General features: G+C 43.9%; 1 protein-coding gene across 1 annotated transcript in view; it reads right to left on the minus strand.

The window, feature by feature from the left end:
* Positions 1–11,990, minus strand: part of bmper (BMP binding endothelial regulator) — a gene marked incomplete at both ends in the record, with an annotated part of 90,451 nt that extends 78,461 nt beyond the window's left edge. Inside the window, 2 exons of the mRNA XM_083637811.1 lie at positions 3,224–3,309; positions 11,885–11,990. Coding sequence (XP_083493937.1) covers positions 3,224–3,309; positions 11,885–11,990 — 192 coding nt within the window. The remainder of the gene's footprint in view (positions 1–3,223; positions 3,310–11,884) is intronic.
* Between the last annotated feature and the right edge of the window lie 10,233 nt (positions 11,991–22,223).

Below are 22,223 nucleotides of genomic sequence, written 5' to 3' on the forward strand. Positions count from 1 at the left end.
ACACAGTCTGTCTGACTGTAGGCGTAGGGGTAAGCAGAGTCTGTCTGACTCATTGACTATATATACGAACTGATTTCATTGGGTTTGACACGGCAAAATGAAGCCCACTTCCTGATATTGTTTGATTCCATTTGATTGGATGAATGGATTTTCCTGGTGCATTGTGGGAAATCTGTTCAAATCTGGAGCCGCGAATACAGGAAGGGGCGTGAGCATGTGCGGAGTCGGGGGAGGGTCTGGTCCACGCTTAACCGCTGCTTGCTAATGAATGCTGCTAACGAATGTTGCTAGCCTTGTGCACAGTGCATACAGTAGTCTATGCTAGCTGTTGCTGTGTAACTTTTAGCAAGAAGAAAAAGCCAGAGAGTGGATCTCCAGACCTCGCGTCACCAGCCTGCCGCTTGACTTTTTCCTGCTTCTTCCACAAAATCGAGGTAATCTAAAGCGCAAATTATACTCACGTGAAATCGCCGGCGCTGACTGCGCCTAAGCTACATGTTACTGATGATGATCAGTTGTTTCAACATAGGATATTGCAATAACACACAAGCCAAATGCTTTTGTCAATAAACATTGGAAACAAAGATAGCCTTGTTGTATATTATCATATCATATCTCTGAATGTCGCAAATATGATCGCAGAACGATCCATTAGTTGTCTGGTCAGAGGCAGGTTGGATAAAATGATCAGATGTGATATAAAGATTGTTGATGTCGAGTGAACATGAACTACGAACCGAAGGTTGGACCAGATGACATGACGACCGAGAAACAACCGACCCAACAGCAGCAGCCTGCTTCAAATCAACGAATGCTTTATATTTATTGAAATTAAATATGGTTATATCTGGTCGTTTGAAATCACTCTCTCTAGCTAGGCTAACTGGCTCATATTGTGTCATATTGCAGTCTGACTGTAGGTGAAAGTGTAAACAGAGTCTTTCTGACTGTAGGTGTAAACACAGTCAGACTGTATGTGTGTGACTGTAGGAGTAGGGGTAAGCAGTCTGTCTGACTGTAGGTGATAGAGAATAAAATTCTACATCCGCTAAATGTATATATAACAGCTTATCTAAACCAAATAAATTGAAGCCTTGAGTCTAGGAATATGTCTCATAAAAGTATATTTATTACCATAACATTCTCCTATACATTGTGTTATAGGAGAGACTGAATCTCAATGTACACATTTCTGATCAATGTACAGAGTCAAATATTCAGCCGCGATGTCACAATTTGACATACGCTTTATAGGCAAAGGAAGGCAGAGAGAAACAAAGAGAGGAGGGGGGGTTAAATGTGTGTGCGCTGCTCCAGTCTGACTGAGAGAGTTATCAGTTGTTATGGTACACGACGCACTGTGACCAAGGTCTCAGCAAAAAGGAGAAGTCCTCTCTATTCTATATGTGTGAAATGTCATGGGTGAATCTATGGTGAATCTATGTGTCAGATGTCATGTTAACTTATAGCATAATTATGTGTATGCAAATATAGCTTATTGATTAGGAAATGGCATGGAACTTATATTTTTCTCCAACAGTAGGTGTAGGTGTAAAGCAGTCTATCTGGCTGTAGGTGTAAAACACAGTCCATCTGACTGTAGGTGTAGGTGTAAACACAGTCTATCTGGCTGCAGGTGTAGGTGTAAAACACAGTCCATCTGACTGTAGGTGTAGGTGTAAACACAGTGGGCCCTATTCTCCCACAGGCCTTCGGCGCTAAAACGGGCCTTAAATGCAAAAAAACGTGCCTTGCGCCTGCCTCGGGAAGATATCAACATGGCTTTAGGCTGCCAAATGCGCTTTAGGCAGAATGGGCGTGGCGCACTCCCTGAATGGGCGGGAATGGGCGTTCCAGCCTTAAATACCGGCCTAATGATATCTTCCCACCTGGCATAAATTTAGCGCTTTGCGCTTTTGAAAACCAGGCCTATTCAGTGCGCCAGTTGCGCGGAGCGCTCCTCTGCCTCTCCTCTGTCACCCTTCTCTGTGTCACTCCCTCTCTCTCCTCAGTCTGACAGGCACAATAGACTCTCTCTCTGACTCCCTCGCTCAGACAGACACAACACACGTCCCATAGGAAAAAGAAGTTGTAAGTTCACTGCCTGGCATGTGAAATGTCCCAGCATGCATTGGGCTACTCCACTTCGCTACTAAATAGCAACCAAATGAGCCGAAATAGATATAAAGGTAGATCTAAATAATGTGTAATGGTAACACAACCTGCAATTGTAGAACATTTCAATATTGGACCAAATAAAACATCGAAATGAAAACACCACCCTATGTGAAACATCTAGGCTATGTCATATTGGGGCTATATATATCCCTTATAGATTTAACGTGATTTAGATGAGTGACAGTGTAACGCGGTTCTACTGTCATGTCCTACTGTGATGTCCGCTCCAATAAATTGGCTCTACTTCACATTTTAGTTTTACAATAAAAACACATTTCTGCAATGACCTTACATAATGTAGGCTATATTTATGTGCATCATCCTACCTCTGCAGCAGGGGAGAGAAAACGATATATTTCTGGACAAACTTTCACCAATCTAATTAATCTCATCATATAGCGATAGGCTATATTTTTCTAGCTGATGCGTTTAGAACATTCTTTTCACTTTGATCTTGCTATAGTGTAGCGTATTTACATGCTTGCAGTATTTAAACTGCAGTTAGATTGGTCTGAGAAGCATAATAATATGGAATAATAGCCTATGGAGACAGACAGACGGGATGAAGGGAGGGGGGGGGAGCAGAGCGCTTGGCTTGTCTGGTTTTACTGGATTTCTCGTGGATTTGGAGCTGAAAAGTGAAGCATGTGCTTCGTTTACTGCACTTACCCAATGACCAGATAGTGCATAATTTTACGCTTAAAAGGCGTGGTTGTAATGCTTTAGGCTGCGTGTAGCGCCAACACCAAGATATCGAGTGGGCTGGTCCACGCCCACTGATCAGCGCTGCGCCGGGCGCTCAGCGCAGTTTAAAGGCTGATGCAACGATAGGGGCCAGTCTATCTGGCTGCAGGTGTAGGTGTAAAACACAGTATATCTGGCTGCAGGTGTAGGTGTAAAACACAGTTCATCTGACTGTAGGTTTAGGTGTAAACACAGTCTATCTGGCTGTAGGTGTAGGTGTAAACACAGTCTATCTGGCTGTAGGTGTAGGTGTAAAACAGTCCATCTGACTGTAGGTGTAAAATGTGATCAAGTCTCTTACCAGGCAGACACAGGTGATACAGGGGTTGTCGGTGATGTTGGGGATGTGCAGAACTTCACCTTCATTCTCACAGCTGGCCTCAGTACCTGTGAGGGACCACGGGGCAGGTGAGAGGAGACAGGAGTGACACCCGAGTAGGTGCATATGAATTCTGATAAATTTTTTCCCGAATTCAGTTTTTCCATTTAAATTTAAATTTAGGGTTAGGATCGATCATATATATATATATATATATATATATATATATATATATATATATATATATATATATATATATATATATATATATATAATATATATATTTCAGACAGCCTGTTCGACATGTTTCTCAAAGTGAAAAACAAGTTGTGAGGTGACGTAATGGTCCCACACCCCAACACCCCACCGACCCCCCTCTCAAAATACCCGAATTGAAGATGCAATAATTTCTCTTGGCATATTTTACAATTATGAAATCATTTAGGTTACTACAGTAATTAGGTCTACTTTTGATTTTGATAATTAGGCCTACTTTTATCAATTCCAGCCACATTATGGAAAAGTCTGCAATATTCCATGTTTTACAGTTGATTCCATTTTCATTACCAAATAAAATTCCATGATTCCGTCTGTTTTTTCCGTTTTGCGGAAATCATATGAGCCTACACCCAAGTGACACCCAGAGCAACACATTATCACTCCCAACTCGTCAAATACTGACGTTTGGTCAGGACACCCCTTGGCGTTACTTTTTAAGGCACTTTTACGTCATTTCAACTCCACGAGACCATCACCAACTTGCATGATGGTTAGGCAACTAAAACAACTTGGTTAAGGTTAGAGAAATGGTTTGGCCATGGTTAAATAAGAAAAGAAAAAAGGTTTTAGTGTGAAATGTACTTTGAAAACGCTGGGAATCGAACCCCGGTCGCCGGCATCCAAGTGACGCCACACACCTTTGCGAGGGTCCCGTGCCGCGGGTTTTCGCCTGGCCGTGCAGATCCCAAATTTTCTAGCTACCGGTACACGGACGCGGATGTGCGGACAAAAAAGAAGTCGTTCAAAAATAACAGTTACTCCGCGAGGAGTAACCTACGCGTTTTCTCGTCACGATTCTGCGTCTCTAATTTCCGTGACACTGTCCATAGGGAAAGCATAACAGCCTTCAGTCTAACATGAGTGTTCATTAATCTACAAGAAACCACCCAACGGATTATTGGTAGAATTTAGAAGCAGACAGATGTGGTGCCTCAGCCGAGCAGAACATGACGTCATTCAGCTGCTTCTTTGTGTGATATTAACAGATGAAAACACCACAGAAGAAGATACAGACTAAGTCCATCATGCTGAGATAAAGTTACAGAGACTGGGGTCAGACTTTTTTCTTAACTTCCAGAAGAAAACTTGATTTGAGCATTGAACCCAGAGTTGAAGGAAATTGATTTGCCCATCGCACTCATTTCGGTAAATTTCATGAGACCAGTCTGTATGAAACTATCAAATTGTAATAAATGTGTAATATACTGTGGACCCATGTACTGGATTGTATACCTGCATGTATCAGAAAGCCAACAAAGCTGCTTATCCTCTCTGACTTTATTGTATTTCTATCCAGATCCAACTTCCTGCTTTAATTCCCACATTTGTCTATATCCAGGTTTTCCTTTCCACCTGGAGCTCTGCTGCTGCAGTGATGAAGTTTCTCCTCCAGGAAGATTAACGTTTCATCTCAAGTGTCACCAAAAACGTTGTGACTTCTATATTATAGTCTTTACGAAGATTAAAGACTAGCGACCTCTTTGGAGAAAATCTGTTCCATCGGTGTGATGTAGCCTCCGACCTGTGATCTTCTGTTGGTGATGTGATTACTGAAGCTTTTTCTAGTGTTATTGTGGGTAAGAGCAGCAGCTAAATACTAGGGATGGGCGGGAGTACTCGGGTACTCGACTACTCGTTTGTAACGTCAGTACTCGAGTAACGTTTCAGCTGTTCGGGTACTCGCACCACCCCCCACGTGAATCAGATAAATACACGATACAGATTGTACACGATACAGCTAGGCACCATTGCGCCGCATCAGAGTAATGTTTGGATGTATTGACAAACACAACAATACGACTGAGCAGTGCAAGATATGCAAAGTTACTTGCAAAACATAGACATACCAGTTCGATGCTTAACGATGTGTGCAAAAAGCACAAGGAGAATGTCAACGGGGCAGATGAAAAGCAGTTTCGCATTATCTTGTTTGCTAGCAGTAACAAACGCCGTTGTTTTGATGCCGTCAGGGCAGAGAAGATTTCCCAGCTCGTCACGAAAATTGTGGTGTAACGGGAGCATATCTCCTTGTTGTGGAGCCTGAGTAGGCTACAAGCCACCATCAGAGAACAACAGGTACAAGGGTGGACAAGATGTATGAGGACAGCGCAGTGGAATTGAGGGCTGATTTGGGAAGTGCTAAATAAGGTGGCTAGCAGTTAGCAGCTAACGTTGCAGTTAACACTTTTTGACAGAAGATCAAACGTTGTAGCCTAATCAGTGGATTTGCGTAACAGTGATCATAAAGCAGTATGGATTATAGCCGACATGTATTGGAAATAAGCCTTCACTTTTTCCACAAATGTCTACTCGAACAAAGCGTTAACCATCCACCCACCGGAGTTTACTGAGGTAGGCTAACAGCTGCTAAGCTAACGTCAGATCACTCTATCATGGTCCGTCCATTTATTTCCTCACAATAAGTGCCCCAGGCAGCGCTTTTTCCATGCCAAAATGCTAACGTTGTGTGAACAGCCCCTACACAGAAGATTACTCCTGCTCTGTCATTATTATCAATAGATATTTTTACAGGCTTGTTACTTGTGTTGTGTTTCCACATGGACCCCCCCCCCCCCCCCCCCGGTGAGTATCTGATTACTCATCCATAACAGAAAGAGAGTAGCGTACTCGAGTATTTAAATTACCGTACTTAAAATGTCCATCCCTACTAAATGCCTGTTTTATAGGTGAGAGCCATATATTGTCACCTGGTTTATGAGCTAGAATGTTGTTGCTATTAGTGCAGTGGTTCTCCACATGGGGTTCGGGGACCACCAGAGGTCATTGAGCAGCTTCCCCACCAAATTGATCAAGTGTTTACACAAAGTTAACACAATTAGAGAATGTAGATTAGAAGAATGACAGTTTTGATCAGAGCTGCACCGTTATCTCTCTACAATAAGAGTCATGGAACTCCAGAAAAAAATTGTATCTGACAATAAAAGATATTCTCAGATTTGGGTCCAAGAGACACTCTCATCAGAGACACTCTCTGATCACATAAGGGTCAGGGGTGCTACTGTGTTGTCAATTAAGGGTTACTGATATGAAACCTTTGAGAATCACTGAGTTAATCGGCAACTATTAGGTCTTGTCAGAGTATAGCCTATGAGAGATGTATTGTTGATGTTTAAGAGGGTAAACCCACCTATGTCTCAATACAGCCTCTCACCATCTGTCCATCCGTCCGTCTATGTTTCTGTCTGTGACTGTCTGTGTGTGTGTCTGTCTGTGTGTCTATGACTGTCTGTCTGTGACTGTCTGTCTGTCTGTCTGTGTGTATGTCTGTCTGTCTGTGTGGCTGTGTCAGTCTTGTCCTCGTGTGTGTGTGTGTGTGACTGTCTGTCTGTGTGTCTGCCTGCCTGTCTGTGACTGTCTGTCTGTCCATCTGTCTGTCTGTGTGTCTGTGACTGTCTGTCTGTCCATCTGTCTGTCTGTATAACTGTCTGTCTGTGTTTCTGTGTGACTGTCTTTCTGTATGTGTGTCTGTCTGTCTGTCCGTCTGTCTGTGTGTGACTGTCTGTCTGTGTGTGTGGCTGTGTCTGCCTTGTCTGTCTGTGTGTTTGTCTGTCTGTCTGTCTGTCTGCCTGTCTATGACTGTCTGTCCATCTGTGTGTCTGTGACTGTCTGTCTCTCTGTGTGACTGCCTGTCTGTCTGTCTGTCTGTCTGTCTGTCTGTCTGTCTGTCTGTGTGACTGTGTGACTGTCTGTCTGTCTGTCTGAATGTATGTGTTTCTGTCTGTCTGTCTGTCTGTCCATCTGTCTGTCTGTCTGTCCATCTGTGTGTCTGTCTGTCTGTGTGTGTGTCTGTGACTGTCTGTCTGTCTGTCTGTGTGTCTGCCTGCCTGTCTGTCTATCTGTCCATCTGACTGTCTGTCTGTGTGTGTGTGTGTGTGTGTGTGTGTGTGTGTGTGTGTCTGTCTGTCTGTCTGTCTGTCTGTGTGTCTGTCTGTCGGTCTGTCTGTCTGTCTGTGTGACTGTCTGTCTGTCCGTCTGTGTGTCTGTCTGTCTGTCCGTCTGTCGGTGTGTGACTATCTGTCTGTCTGTCTGTCTGTCTGTCTGTCTGTCTGTGTGTGTGTGTGTGTGTGTGTGTGTGTGTGTGTGTGTGTGTGTGTGTGTGTGTCTGTGTGTCTGTGTGTCTGTCTGTCTGTCTGTCTGTCTGTCTGTCTGTCTGTCTGTCTGTCTGTCTGTCTGTCTGTGTGTCTGTCTGTTGTGAGCTCAGTGGAAAGCAGGCTGCTGATGGGGCAGGGCAGATGAAGCCACCGCTGTAAACTTTACAACCTTCACATCTAATTAAACTGGCAGGGCTTTCAATAGAGGAGGAGGAGGAAGGGGGAGCACCACCTTCTTTAAAATCCGTTCTTGTTTTAAAACAACCAATTGCTGTGCGTTTGCCTCTAATCTTTACATCTATAGGCTTTCTTATCCATAGCAAGTCGGTAGAGGGGGTTCGGTGTCTTGCTCAGAGACACTTCAGCAGGACCGCCCTGGGGCTCCAACCTGTGACCTTTCAGTTAGAACAGTGGTTCTCAACGTGGGGTCCGAGGACAACCTTGAGGGGGTTCCAGGGGCGTCCCCAGCAAAAAGATGAATTGTTAAGATTTACAAGTTAACACAATTAGAGAATGTATAAGAATGTAGAATTACTGTTTCTGCCTCTCTACCTACAATACAGTCATGGAATTCTGGACAAAATCATATCTAACAAAAGCAAATATTCTCAGATTTGGATCTGAGACAAAATCTCATCAAATGGGGTCTGGGGGCACTAATGTGACGTAAAAGTACCGCAGGAATAAAGCTATAACAATGAATGGGATTTTTGTTTGGGGGTCTTGGTTAAATGCATGAAATAAGGTCTGTGCAAGTTTATGAAACAGCAAGGTTTACGTTCAGCAAGATAATCTTCACAAATGAGGACCCATTTTTATGAGTTTTTTGAAGTGTTTCTGAAAATCACGTTAAAAAAGGTCCGCATTTGTGACGATTATCTTCCTGAATACAAACTTTGCTGTTTCATAAACTTTTGTTAACCACAGAGATTATTTCATGCATTTAACCAAAATCCCAATACAAAAATCCCATTGACTTCCTCCCATACGAACCAGCAGGCAGCAGCACAGGGACTTCTGGCTAAGCCTAAATAAATACGTCATCCCTGCGGTATATACCTCTGTATATGCTCTATTAGGGGTCCTTGAAATGAAAAAGGTTGAGAACCACTGTTCTAATTGATCATTCACAGCAGAGAGAGACAAGAAAGATTGGAAGAGAGAAAAGGGGGGGGGGGGTGACATGCAACAACGGGACATCCCGGTGGACATGGTACTCTTCTGCCATCACCTGAGTCACCAGGCCAATCAGTGTCACCAGTGGGCCACCCTGCTGCCTGTGGTGACTCCCCCCCCCCCCCCCCCCCCCCCCCACTCTGTCAGAAGACCCCCAAACCCCAAAGGAGACAATAGACAGATGATATAGCCAGTGCATATTTGGAATACCAGATGCAGGAATCTGATCCTGTGGGATTAGACCATAACGCTGCAGCCCACCGCCCCTCAGCTGATGCCCACACAGCAGGTTGTTGGTTCCCACCCTCCCAAGTCAGCCACTGTCTCATGCCAAACAGACACGCTTTCCACACACCACACTAAACGGTTAGTCGATTAATCGATTAGTCATCTATGACAGAAAATTAATCGCCAACTACTTTTTTTTATAATCAATTAATCATTTTGTACCAGTGATACTCAACCCGAGGCGGTAGAGCCACGTGCAGCTCCTTTATGGGTATAGTTGTGGCTCTTTTAAGTAGAAATAAATAAATTAAAATTTAAAAAAAGGGGAGGAAAGGGAATTTTGTGGATTGCAGCTCTTGCAACAGTTTTTGGGTGTCAATGTGGCTCCTGAGTAGGCAAGGTTGAGTACCACTGATTTAGACTAATTTGAAAATATGAAAATTATCTCATTCCAGTTTCTTAAATGAGACTGTGGTTTATTTAGTCTTATATGACAGTAAAGTGATTATCTTTGGGTTGTGGACTGGTCAGGACAAAAGAAGACATTTGAGGACGGAAGTGATCAACATTTTTCAGCATTTTGTGACATTTTATAGACCAAACTACTAATCGATGAAGAAAATCATTGACAGATTAATCATAATGAAAATAATCGTTACTTTGCCCAAATTAGGCTATTATATGTCCTCTCTGTTTTCTTATAGTTCATGAAATTGTGCTGAAATCAAACTAATTCACAAAGTGTGAACCCTCTAAATCAGGGGTGGGCAACTGGCGGCCCCTGTGTGGCCCGCGCTGGAATTGCAAAAAATAAAATAAAATGACAGTGCACCTGAACGCAACATGCAGAAGATACCCGCTGAATAAGTGTCCAAATGTTCATGTCATTCTGGCCAATACTCCACTTCTGTTATAGCATTTCAGTCTGGAATATGAAATATCTTTCAATAATCTTTATGACTAAAAGGCTAACAGTAATCTCATGTGTCAGAAGTGACTGTTCATTGAAGTAAAATTTTAAATAATTAACTCCTTGGTTTTGGCTTTATTTAGCTTCAAGAGTGCATTTTTGTTCTTGTGTGACCCTCAACACAGGCTTTGAGAATCCCGGGCCACTTACTGATACTATATGCTTAAATAAACACACTCATATTCTGATTTATTTCAAGAGAAACATTTTGGCTAGTGGACATTCTAATTGGCTGGTAACTTTTAAATAGCAGCCATATTCGCAGGTGGTCAAAAAAGTTAATTTCAAGCCCTGCAGGGAGAGCAGGTGGTGACATAGGACTAGGAGTGAGTGAGAAAAGGATCAAATATTGGTGGTTAAGACTGAATAATGACATGACAACTGTTCATTTAAAATGAGTTATTCCTCTAAACCTGGCTTCAAATGCCCCACATTTTTTCGCGCCGGCTCCGTTCGGCTCCCAGCCCTCAGCAAAATCTGGCCCTCTGAGGATTTTCTTGTGGCCCTCTCTATCATCAACGTTGCCCATCCCTGCTCTAAATAAAGGACCGTTGGGGTTTTGGAATTGGGAGCCAGCGGATCCAGCTGGAGGACAGAGATCAGTAGCAGCAAAGTCCTTCTGTTATTGACTCAGCGATAAGACGCGTGTAGGCCGAGCTACTGTGGGACAGATACACCTTTTCTTATTCTCATTTCTCAGGGCGCTGCGGGGCAAACAGCGACAGACAGCTATCCAATGATGCAATGCGCCTGGCTGTCAAGAGCTTTCACAGGGAAACAGTCCAGAGACCGGGGGGAGAGAGAGGGAGGAGAGGCCGAGTCCGAGACACGGACCCACATTTAATGAGATTTTGTCTCTTGAACCCAACTGAGAATATTTATGCTATGATTTGTCCAGAATCCCATATCTGTAGCCTGTTAGAGAGCTAACAGAGAAACTGATCAGAACACATTCTCTATAGGCTAACTCTGTGTTAACTCTTAACTCGTTCTAAATGACATGATACTGAAGTTTAACAATGTATCACACACTGAATTAAGCAGGTTGGAGAAAAGCTGATTTTGCACTGTGATGGGAAATAAAAATGAAATTAATTCTTACCATTTGATGAACGCTTTAATTAATTTCATGAAAACATATATTTATATTATAATTGTGTATTCATTTATATTTATGTCTATTTCTGCAAATAAGCAGGCTTGTAAACTGCGTTCAGGTGGCTTTATCCTCCGCACTGCATCCCTATTTCCTTCTAAACGGGCCGCTTCCTCGGGCAGTGCAGAGAGGAAAACCCGGGTTAAACGGTAGCCTACTGAGGCGGGATACTTTCACCAGCTCCAATTGTTTTAAATTTGGTGAAGCTGTCCTGCCTAATCTCAATTTAGCCACTTTTTAATTTGCAGGGCAGCCTATAGTTGAACCACTTTTTCCCCAAGCTGTCAAATGCATAAATTGATGAGTGTTCATATAGCCTACTGTCAAACTGATGTCAAATCTAGGAGACAGGGCGTACCGTATTTTTGGAAATAATACTCACAAATGAGCACTTCTCTGCATATGTCAGTGATTTTCCTTCGTATTGGTGGCTGTTTACCTCGGTGATCAACGACTGGAGGTCAGCCTAGTTCACCCACCTTGTAATTTAGCGCTACATCACTCTGGCGGTCAGAAACACTAGAGCTGGAGTGACTTTTATCCCCTGGCCTGGCTGCCTGCACCCCCCGCACGCACAGCAGACAGAGACGCGGCAGGCGGACTGGGAGCTTGTGGACGGGGATGCAGCAGACTAAATAACCGGGCGGGGGTTTGGGTATATTTTACGCACGGTGGGTGTTTCGTTGTGTTATTATCAAGCCATACGATCCCTTTAATCTTACCTGTAATTAGTGGAGAGGAGGGCCGGGGCGTTTGGAGCAACAGAAACCAGAATATAAGAAGCCTACAGGTGGACCAGGAGACAGGGTTCGAACAAGGCGGCAACATCCTCTGAATCGATCCAGGCGCACGAAAACAGAAACTAGTTTGGTGGAAAAGGAGATAAATCAAAGCAATCCAGCTGGTCTGTGTGGGAGAGAGGCACGGAGGAAATCCAGTCAAACAGATCCAGGATCGCTGCCGTCCTCATGCAGTCCTCCAGCCCAGAGAGAAAGCAGCCTTCAGTTTGTGACTTGGCGTTGAAATGCAAAACGACAATTCAAGATTACAGCGGCATTACAATGACAAAGACGCGCGGACAGACAGGAGACAGTGGACTCCAGCATGTCGAGTCTGAAGAGTGAAAAGAAAAAGAAAACATCACACAAATCAAATAAAAATAAAGGTGAAAAGTCCCGGGTGTGGAGGTCCAGTCGATTTGGGGGGAAATAATAATAATAAATAGACTTTCGCTCTCATGCGGCAATCCAAGAGCAGTCGGAACCGGACTACCGGAGCTTTACAACAGAGACACAGCCGGTTTGTGAGAGCCGTGAGCGAGCTGCTCATCAGTGTCCGATCCGCTGCTCTGTCTGCAAAAATCTGAAGTGTGGACACAAAGTTGCTCCGAGCTGGTCCGTTTGGCACATGGATGCTCTCGATGCCGACTGTCGCGCACTGAGGAGTGGACTGCAGTATCTCTCTCTCTCTCTCTCTCTCTCTCTCTCTCTCTCTCTCTCTCTCTCTCTCTCTCTCTCTCTCTCTCCCCCTCTCAATTCAATTCAAAGGGCTTTATTGGCATGAGAAACATACTATACATTGCCAAAGCAAGTGTAAAATGAAAACAAAAAACAAACAAAAAATGTGCCAGTTAAAGAGATAGGAGAATAAAGAAGTGTAACATTGCACTCAAATATAATATACATAAGTTAGCTTAAGAGTATGCTTACAATTAAATATATACTAAGGAGCTGTGTAAACAGCTATGTAACATTGCAATCAGATAATATATGTTAGCGTAGTTAACTTAAGCATGGGCATATGAGTATAAACATTAACTTAAAAGGTGCAAAGAGAAAATTGTGCTTGATGGTTGTTGAACAAAATATATAGCCTACAAGTAAGGGGATGAATGAAAATACAAAGTAGACACTGTAGTTAAAAATTATATATACAAATCCAAATAAACTTGGAACTTGTGTAAACAGTGATTTTGTTCTTATTAGAGGTATTTAAAGCTATACAGCAGGAGCAGGAGGCAGACCCGGGGCCTATCCTGCTCTGGGTTGAGTGTGGTTATGTTCCATTATCTTCCATCCTTTTTTTGTCACAACAATTCACAAACCGTGCTGCTGTGTTTGCACATTGTGGTACTTCCCCGAGCAGATATGGAAGTTTTTTGTTGTCCGTCATGGTTTCAAAGTCTTTTTGGATGTTTGTAATCTGAGGGAAGTATGTGTCTCTGATGTCTCTGTTTCCACCTCCTTTTGTGTCCAGTGGGTGCACAGTCTGTCCTCTCTTGGGAGCCAGGTCTGCCTGTGGCGGCCTCTCTCGATGGCCAGGTTGTGCTCACTGAGTCTGTACATAGTCAAGGATTTCCTCCGTTTTGGGTCAGTTACAGTGCTCAGGTATTCTGCCACTGTGTACTCTCTGTTTAGGGCCAAATAGGATTCCAATTTGCTCTGTTTTTGTGTTGATTCTTTCCAATGTGTCAGATAGTTGTCTCTTTGTTTCATTATAATTTGGTTTAGTCTAAAGGGGTTCCTCTCTCTCTCTCTCTCTCTCTGGACCTCTGGTGTGGGAGCGCAGCAGAAAGCTAAAGCCCTGCCTCCTCAGTCAGACCGGGGACCTCCTCCAGACCTTCTCCTCTGCAGTCAGATAGTCCACCTCCAGTGCAGACCTTCTCATTCCTCTTTATTTTATAAGTCTCCAGGAGGCAGGAGCAGGAGGGCTTTTAATAATCCACAGCAATCTAACATCCAAATCTCTGCCTGCTACTGAACCGCTCTCTGCTGCACAATAAAGCTGTGTGTGTGTGTGTGTGTGTGAGTGTGTGTGTGTGTGTGTGTTGGGGGGGGGGACTATACGCTCTGACATAGCCACCACCTCGGATCCAGTTTCATTACCAACAAACCGGGGAGCTCCATGTGCTCCATGTCTCTACGCTGTCCATGTTTGAGGAGAAGAAGAAGAAGAGGAAGGGGTGAGGAAGAGGAGGGGTGAAGTCAGGTGCAGGTCGTGTCACTCGCCCCCTGCTTCCTGTGGAACATGAGCGAACCTTGTTCATGTCACAGTGAATCCAGGACACATTATGGGATAGGCTACTTGAAAAGGTCAGAGGTTGGGGTGACCCAGCTCACCTGGTAGAGCATGTACCATAAAGGCTTACGGCCGTTGCACACTTGCCTGCTGTTGCCTGGTCGCTTGGTGCTGCAGCTTGATTGGCTGTCTTGCTGTCTTTCCGTCTTCAATTGGTCGATTTAAAATTGGCCTCTCCTCTCCCCGCTGTCCTCTGCCGCTCATTGCCTTGCAAAGCATGCTGGGATACCTGGCGGCAGACGGCAGCACTGAGAGGAGGGGCCAATTTGAAATCGACCAATTCAAGATGGAAAGACAGCAAGACAACCAATCAAGCTGCAGCACCAAGCGACCAGCCAGGCGACAGCAGGCGTCTACACATAAAGGAATTTGCTTATTCGCAAGGGCCGTCAGTCCTTCCCCTGGCCGGCCCGGGTTTGAATCCGACTTGTGGGCCCTTTGCTGACCAAGAGTCAGAGGTCAGCGGTTCCCAAACTGGGACACAATTAGAAAATGTAGAAGACTTACTATTTTGATCATAGTTTCACTGTTGTCTCTCAGTCATGGAATTCTGGACAAAATCAGATCTAACCATAAGAATATGCTCAGATGTGGGATTGAATTTCACAATTATTTCTCCTCATAGATCATAACATTTAATCAGGTTTGACTTATCTCCTCTTGCACAGTGGAGACGGATCTATTACAATCCAAAACTAAATCAGAAGAACAGAAATTGTGGTTTCTTCAGACACAATCTTCTTATTCAGGCTTTGTGGCTCTAATGTGAGTCTGTCTGTGCCACAAATGTTCCCTGACATGACGAAACATCTACTTAACTTGTCCCATTTAAATCCAGCATGTCCACACAATCAACAACAATGTATTTGGGTGTTATTTGCTCATAAATGGGCAGTGTGTGGGTGACAGTGGAGCAGCAGTGGCTCTGTGCTTGTTGTTGGTCTCAGACTCTTTAAAGTGAAACTCGTCAGAAGCTCCGACGGGAAGGAAAAGCCAGTCTTCAAAGAAATAATTATGACCCAGCCCCTTTTAACTGTCAGCCAGCACCACACTCTATCTGCTGCTGCACACACACACACACACACACACACACACACACACACACACACACACACACACACACACACACACACGCACACACGCACACACGCACACACGCACACACGCACACACACACACACACACACACACACACACACATAGCAGGTGTGTGTGTTAGGAAGAGAGGGTGTCAAAGAGAGAGAGTCAAAAAGAGAGAGATACTGTGTCAAAGAGTGAGTGTGTGTGTGTGTGTGTGTGTGTGTGTGTGTGTGTGTGTGTGTGGGGGGGGGGGGGGGGGGGGGTATGCCAGTCAAAAAGAGAATGTGTGTAGGCTATAGAAATTGTGTCAAAAAGGAATTTAAAAAAGTGTGACACGGAGTGTTAAGAAAATAGTGTGACAAGAAGAGAGACATCATGAAAGAGTGTCATAGAGATTGTGTGTGTGTGTGTGTGTGTGTGTGTGTGTGTGTGTGTGTGTGTGTGTGTGTGTGTGTGTGTGTGCTGCCTGTCCTCAGCAGTAACCTCAGATTTAGTTTCAGTGTTATTATCCACTAGATGGCAGCAGAGAGGAGCGAGGCGTCCCACCACACAGTCCCAACACCTCCTCCCTCACCGAGGGCACACACACACACACACACACACACACACACACACACACACACGCACACACACACACACACACACACACACACACACACACACACACACACACACACACACACACACACACACACACACACACACACAGGGATACTACTTTACTCTAATATAGTTTTTAGGTATTTTAGAGATTGAAGTTTGAAGTTTTTAGGCATTTCTCATTCAGAGGGAAGTTACAGTGGGTGAGCACAGCTGCTCCCTGCTCATGGGCACTTCAGCAGGATGCGCTCGCTGGTGTTGGGTATCAAATCTGTGACATTTAGATTGTTGGAAATTATCTACTGTATACTCAGAAAAAACGAACATTGCCTCTTTTAAGTATTAAGGATACAGATCGATTCCCTGCCTACCAACATGAGGGTCGCAGGTTCGAGCCCACGTGTTACCTCCGGCTTGGTCGGGCATCCATACAGGCACAATTGGCCGTGTCTGCGGGTGGGAAGCCTGATTGAGGATGTGTCCTGGTTGCTGCACTATGCCTCCTCTGGTGGGTTGGGACGTTTGTTCGGGGGGAATAGTGTGATCCTCCCACGCGCTGCAGGTGAATCTCCTTGTTGTCACGTGAAAAGAAGCAGGTGGCAATTGCACATGTATCGGAGAAAGCCTAGTCTGCAACTCTCCCCAGATCGGCAGAGGGGGTGGAACAACGATGGGGACAGCAGGGGGAATTAGGAAAGTACAATTGGGGAGAAAACAGGGTGAAATCTGAAAGAAGAAGCAGAAAAAGAAAAAGATCTATGCTGATTTTATTTTAAGAAAAAATTGTTGGTTTCATATCAACTTGGATGAAATGAATGGTGGTGAAAGGAATTAAAGTGCTGACTGCTATTGGATCACTGATGAGGAGATAATGTGGAGTTAACAGACTTGAATGCTTTTGAAATATGTGGGGTGGCCTGCAAATTTGACATTTTTATTTTTTGATATTTCCATAAACTCTGTTCAGCATGGGTGTGTGTGTGGCTGGCCACATGTGTTGGGTTGTCGTGTGACAAATAAAGACGGGTTTGTCCGTCCAGTTCTTCTTCTTCTTCTTCTTCTTCTGCCTCTGGGATGCAGGCACAAAAGTTCTTAGTCCCAGGAGAGGCCTTTGGGGTGGTGTGTGACCAATTGAGGTGACATTCTCGCTGTTACAAGTCACTCTACCATCTTCAATGACTAAAAAGATGTTATACTAAGGTGAAAAAGTTAGTTTGGGGCTTAAAAAAAAGAAGCTGAATATCCGCAAAGGAGCGAGATGGACGGAGTGTTTTTAGAAAACAAAGTGGGATCCAGGTCCAACAGTGGCTCTGAAACTCCAGGCATCCTTGAAATCAATCAATCAATCAATTTTTATTTAAAGTGCAAAATCACCATGAAGCATGGTCCCAGTACACTTTACACTTAAAAAAAGAGCATAGGACAAAGTATAACAAACAATGCTCTAAAAATTAATGTTAAGAGGATGTTTACAAACAAAACAAACACAAGTGAGGGCCACATTAAAAAACAACAAGTTAAAAGGGGTGTTCGAATACAAATCAAATAAATAAATGAATAAAAACTAGTAAAACAGCCACATTAAAAAACATCCCAAATAAAAGGGGTGTTTTAAAATGTGACAAATCCAACCGTAGTTCTAGGGAAGGCCGTAGTGCAGAGAAAAAAGGTGTGTTTTCAGTCTTGATTTAAAAATGTCAACTGAACTAGATTCCCTAACATATAGTGGAAGTTTGTTCCACAGATAGGGGGCGCGGTAGGCAAAGGCTCTCGAACCAACCGTTTTCTTAACCACGGGAATGGCTAGAAGACCAGCATGGAGAGAGCGAAGGGGGCGTGCCGGTACATAAAGTGTAAGAAGTTCTAATAAATACGGTGGTGCAAAGCCATGCAAGGCCTTATATGTTAAAAGAAGAACCTTAAAATCAGCTCTAGCATACGGTATACTGGTAACCAGTGAAGCGAGGCCAGAATGGGAGTGATATGATTACATTTTCTAGTCTTAGTCAATATTCTAGCCGCAGCATTCTGTACCAGCTGAAGACTTCTCGTAGCACAATTAGGGAGGCCAGAGAGAAGGACATTACAGTAATCAAGTCTAGAGGAAACTAATGCATGAATTACAGTTTCGGCGTCGCGCAGAGATAAAATAGAGTGGATTTTGGCGACATTACGAAGATGAAAAAATGATGTCTTGGTAATAGCTGCTATATGAGACTGGAACGATAACTTAGAATCAAAAATCACTCCGAGGTTTTTAACAGTAGGACTTTCAGGGACAATACAGCCATCAATATTTACACACAAATTCTGGAACAATTTCTCATGTTTAGTAGATCTAATAACTAATAACTCTGTTTTAGAAGCATTTAATAACAAAAAATGTGAACTCATCCAGTTTTTTATGTCTAACAGACATGCTTCTAAATTTCTGAGTTGGGAGAGATCATTTGGCTTTATGGGTACATATAGCTGGGTATCGTCAGCATAGCAGTGAAAATTGACACCATATTTGCAGATAATCTCACCAAGGGGAAGCATATAGATAAAAAATAGAATAGGGCCAAGGACAGATCCCTGGGGTCCACCAGACATTACTTGAGAAAGAACAGACAAGGCATTGTTGTAACTAACACGTTGGGTTCTATTTGAGAGATAAGAGTGAAACCATGAACGCACCGTCCCCCTGATACCAATGTGCTTCTCCAGGCAGTTTAAAAGTATGCTGTGGTCCACGGTGTCAAATGCCGCACTTAAGTCAAGGAGCAGCAGCAAGGATGACATGTCAGAATCAGCAGTGATTAGTAGATCACTGACTACTCTGGCCAAGGCAGTTTCTGTAGAGTGACGAGACCGAAAGCCAGATTGAAACTTCTCAAAAAGGTTATTATTGGATAGGTAGGCTATGAGTTGATCAGCGACAACTTTTTCAAGTAATTTTGACATGAAAGGAAGGTTGGAAATAGGTCTATAGTTGTCCAGAATTTGTGGGTCACTGTTGGGTTTTTTAAGCAAGGGTTGAATAATGGCAGTTTTAAAAGCAAGTGGGGCAGAGCCCACAGAAAGTGATTTATTCACAATGTTAAGAATTGGACTTTTTAGAACAGGAAGCAGTTCCTTGAAAAGGTTAGAAGGTATAGGGTCTAGCATACAGGTTGTAGGTTTCGAGGCAGTTACCAGACTGGTAAAGGCTTCAGGGGAAACCATTTTAAACTCTGATAGAGTGCAGGTGGTGCAAATCGCAGCGCCTGAAACATTCGAAATGTTACACAATGAGCCAGCGATTTTATTTCTAATTGAATCAATCTTATTTGTAAAGAAATTCAGGAAATCATCAGCATTGAAACAAGAGCTGTTAGCAGGCGGGGCATTCTGTGTAAGTTTAGCAACAGTGTCAAATAAAAACGTGGATTTTTTTTAATTTACGTTGATCAGTTGGGAGAAATATGATGTCCTATGAGAAATGGACCTATGAGAACTCCAGCACAACGAGGAACAGTTTATTGTCACTATCATTTCAATCAGCAGTAAATAATCCCATTAGATGATGCGTAAGGACTATTCTATGTTTCACTCTTTCAACAAGTAACCAAAATCATGCAAAGTTCAGCTCACAGTATTCCAAAGTGGTCATCTAAGACCTGAATGGCAGTCAGCCAGTCAGCAGTTGTAGGGGGAAGAAGGTAAAGTGATGCATGTAGAGATGAGTTTTCAGCCTACAGTGGAAGATGAGGAGTGACTATACCACACATGGGCAAAATACAGCCCGCTGTATCGCGGGCCCATCTATGTGGCCCGCGATGGAATTGCCCCAATTTTCTTTTTTTTTTCTTTTTTTTTCACAGTGCACCTGAACACAACATGCAAGATACCCGCTGAATAAGTGTCCAAATGTTCATGTCATTCTGGCCAATTATACTCCACTTCTGTTATAGCATTTCAGTCTGGAATATGTAATATCTTTCAATAATCTTTATGACTAAAAGGCAACATTGAAGTAGAAATTTAAATAATTAACTTGTTGGTTTTGGATTTATTTAGCTTCAAGAGTGCATTTTTGTTTGTGTGACCCTCAACACAGGCTTTGAGAATCCCGGGCCACTTACTGATACTGATACTGCTTAAATTAACCCACTCATATTCTGGTTGATTTCAAGAAAAACATTTCGGCTAGTGGAAATTCTAATTGGCTGGTAACTTTAAAATCTAGCAGCCATATTGGCAGGTGGTCAAAAAAGTTAATTTCAAGCCCTGAGAGCAGGTGGTGACATAGGAGTGAATGAGAAAAGGATCAAATATTGGTGGTTAAGACTGAATAATGACATCACAACTGTTAATTTAAAATGAGTTATTCCTCTAAACCTGGCTTCAAATGCCCCAATTTTTTTGCGCTGGCGCCGTTCGACCCTCAGCAAAACCTGGTAGCGAGGACATTTTTTGTGGCCCTCTCTATCATCAAAGTTGCCCATCCATGGGTTACAGCATGACAATATTTGTTCGGCCCCCGGCAACAATCTGGGTTTCTCATGTGGCCCCCCATGAAAAATAGTTGCCCACCCCTGGACTATGCTGTTAGACTGGAGTGATCTGGAGTGATCCAGGCTGAGTTAAGGGCGGGACATACTCCACGCACACGTCCAACCGCGAGGGCCGTGTGGCCAATATCACGTCATCGCGGTGGGGGGGCGAGGCCACCGCAGCCGTAAGCGCGCGTCGGCAGATTTTTCTAGCAGCGCTCCGCTTTGCAGGGAGAGACAGGAAGAGAGATTAAATGAAGAAGTAAGTACACTGAGCCATGTTTTGACCACATTTTTTGACCCATGTGGTAAACTTTGATTTCTAACTGTTCCTTTTTAGTCATTTCAAGTAATGTGCTGTGTTGAGACAGATCTAGGCCTATTTTAAATTCAATAAAAACAAGATTGGCGATTCTATTCAGGTGCTGATACGATCATTTGAGAGTTAAGTGACACCGCAGTCTACTGAACACAATGGCATTCCATTGACTTTTAATTGAGTTTCATTGACTTAACATGGACCATTCACTGTACTATGTAAACAGCGATGCTCTGAGCAGCGCTCTGAGTATGAACACCTCGGCTCGAGCGGGGAGTGCGCTCCTGGTTTGCGGAGCTCCTCCTCGCGCTGCCTTCCTGGAAGTATGTCCTAAGCTTTATGCTCCAGGGGTTTCCAGGCAGCATGGCTCCTCCTGTCCTGCCTCAGACTGGCTGTAGACGTGAGGTGGCCCCGGGGTTAAAGCCCCATGAAGCCGGCAGGTCTGGCCCTGGGGGGCGGGGGGAGGAAGGGGGGGACCCAGCTGTCTGACTCAGCTGTCTGTTGGAGGCAGAGTGGACCGGTGTTTAGAGACACCATCCTGTAACACAATGGCACCGCCCATGATGGCTCCTTAAGCAGCTTTGGGCTAATTTAAACACAATGGTCGTATACTGTCATCAGTATAGAGAGGTAAAGTGGAACGTCACTTCCTGCTTCAGCACTGTACCAGAGATTTTCATCCGCCATTTATTTTCCCATAGACATTTTGTAAAATGCTTATAAAATAGTTGTACTTCGTTGAACCAAACGGTTCAGCTAACGCTATAATCGGGAGAGACCATAGAACATTTCACTTGGACCAAAACTTAAAAAAACAACATCGAAAAAATATTTTCTTTAAACCCGCATTTTTATCTCCGCCAGGAGATTATGAGATTGTCGCTGTCAGTGCGTGCGTGCGTCTGTCTGTCTGTCTGTGCGTGTGTTCTGTGTGTTTCTGTGTGTTCCTTGTGTGTTCCTCCCGTATCTCGAGACCCGTAGGTCGGATCTACTTCAAACTTTGGGAGTGTACTAAGGAGTACGTGACGGAGTACAGTGACCTGTTTTTGTCCAATTCGGCATAGCGCCACCTACTGGCAACGTGTGTGTGGTCGGATCTACTTCAAACTTTGGGAGTGTACTAAGTAGTACGTGACGGAGTACAGTGACCTGTTTTCGTGCAATTCGGCATAGCGCCACCTACTGGCAACACAGTGCGTGTGTTCCTTGTGTGTTCCTCCCAGATCTCCAGAACCGTTGGTCGGATCTACTTAAAACTTTAGGAGTGTACTAAGGAGTACGTGATGGAGAACAGTGACCTGTTTTCATGCAATTCGGAAGAGCGCCACCTACTGGCAACACAAAAAGTGGTTTATCTTGAGAACCGCTTGTCCGATCAACTTCAAACTCGGGGAGTGCGCTTAGGGGGAACCAACAGAGTTCAAGGAGCTGAATTTCAGGGAATTCTGCATAGCGCCACCTACTGGC

This window comes from Poromitra crassiceps (assembly GCF_964638095.1).
Source record: "Poromitra crassiceps genome assembly, chromosome: 1".
NCBI lineage: Eukaryota > Metazoa > Chordata > Actinopteri > Beryciformes > Melamphaidae > Poromitra > Poromitra crassiceps.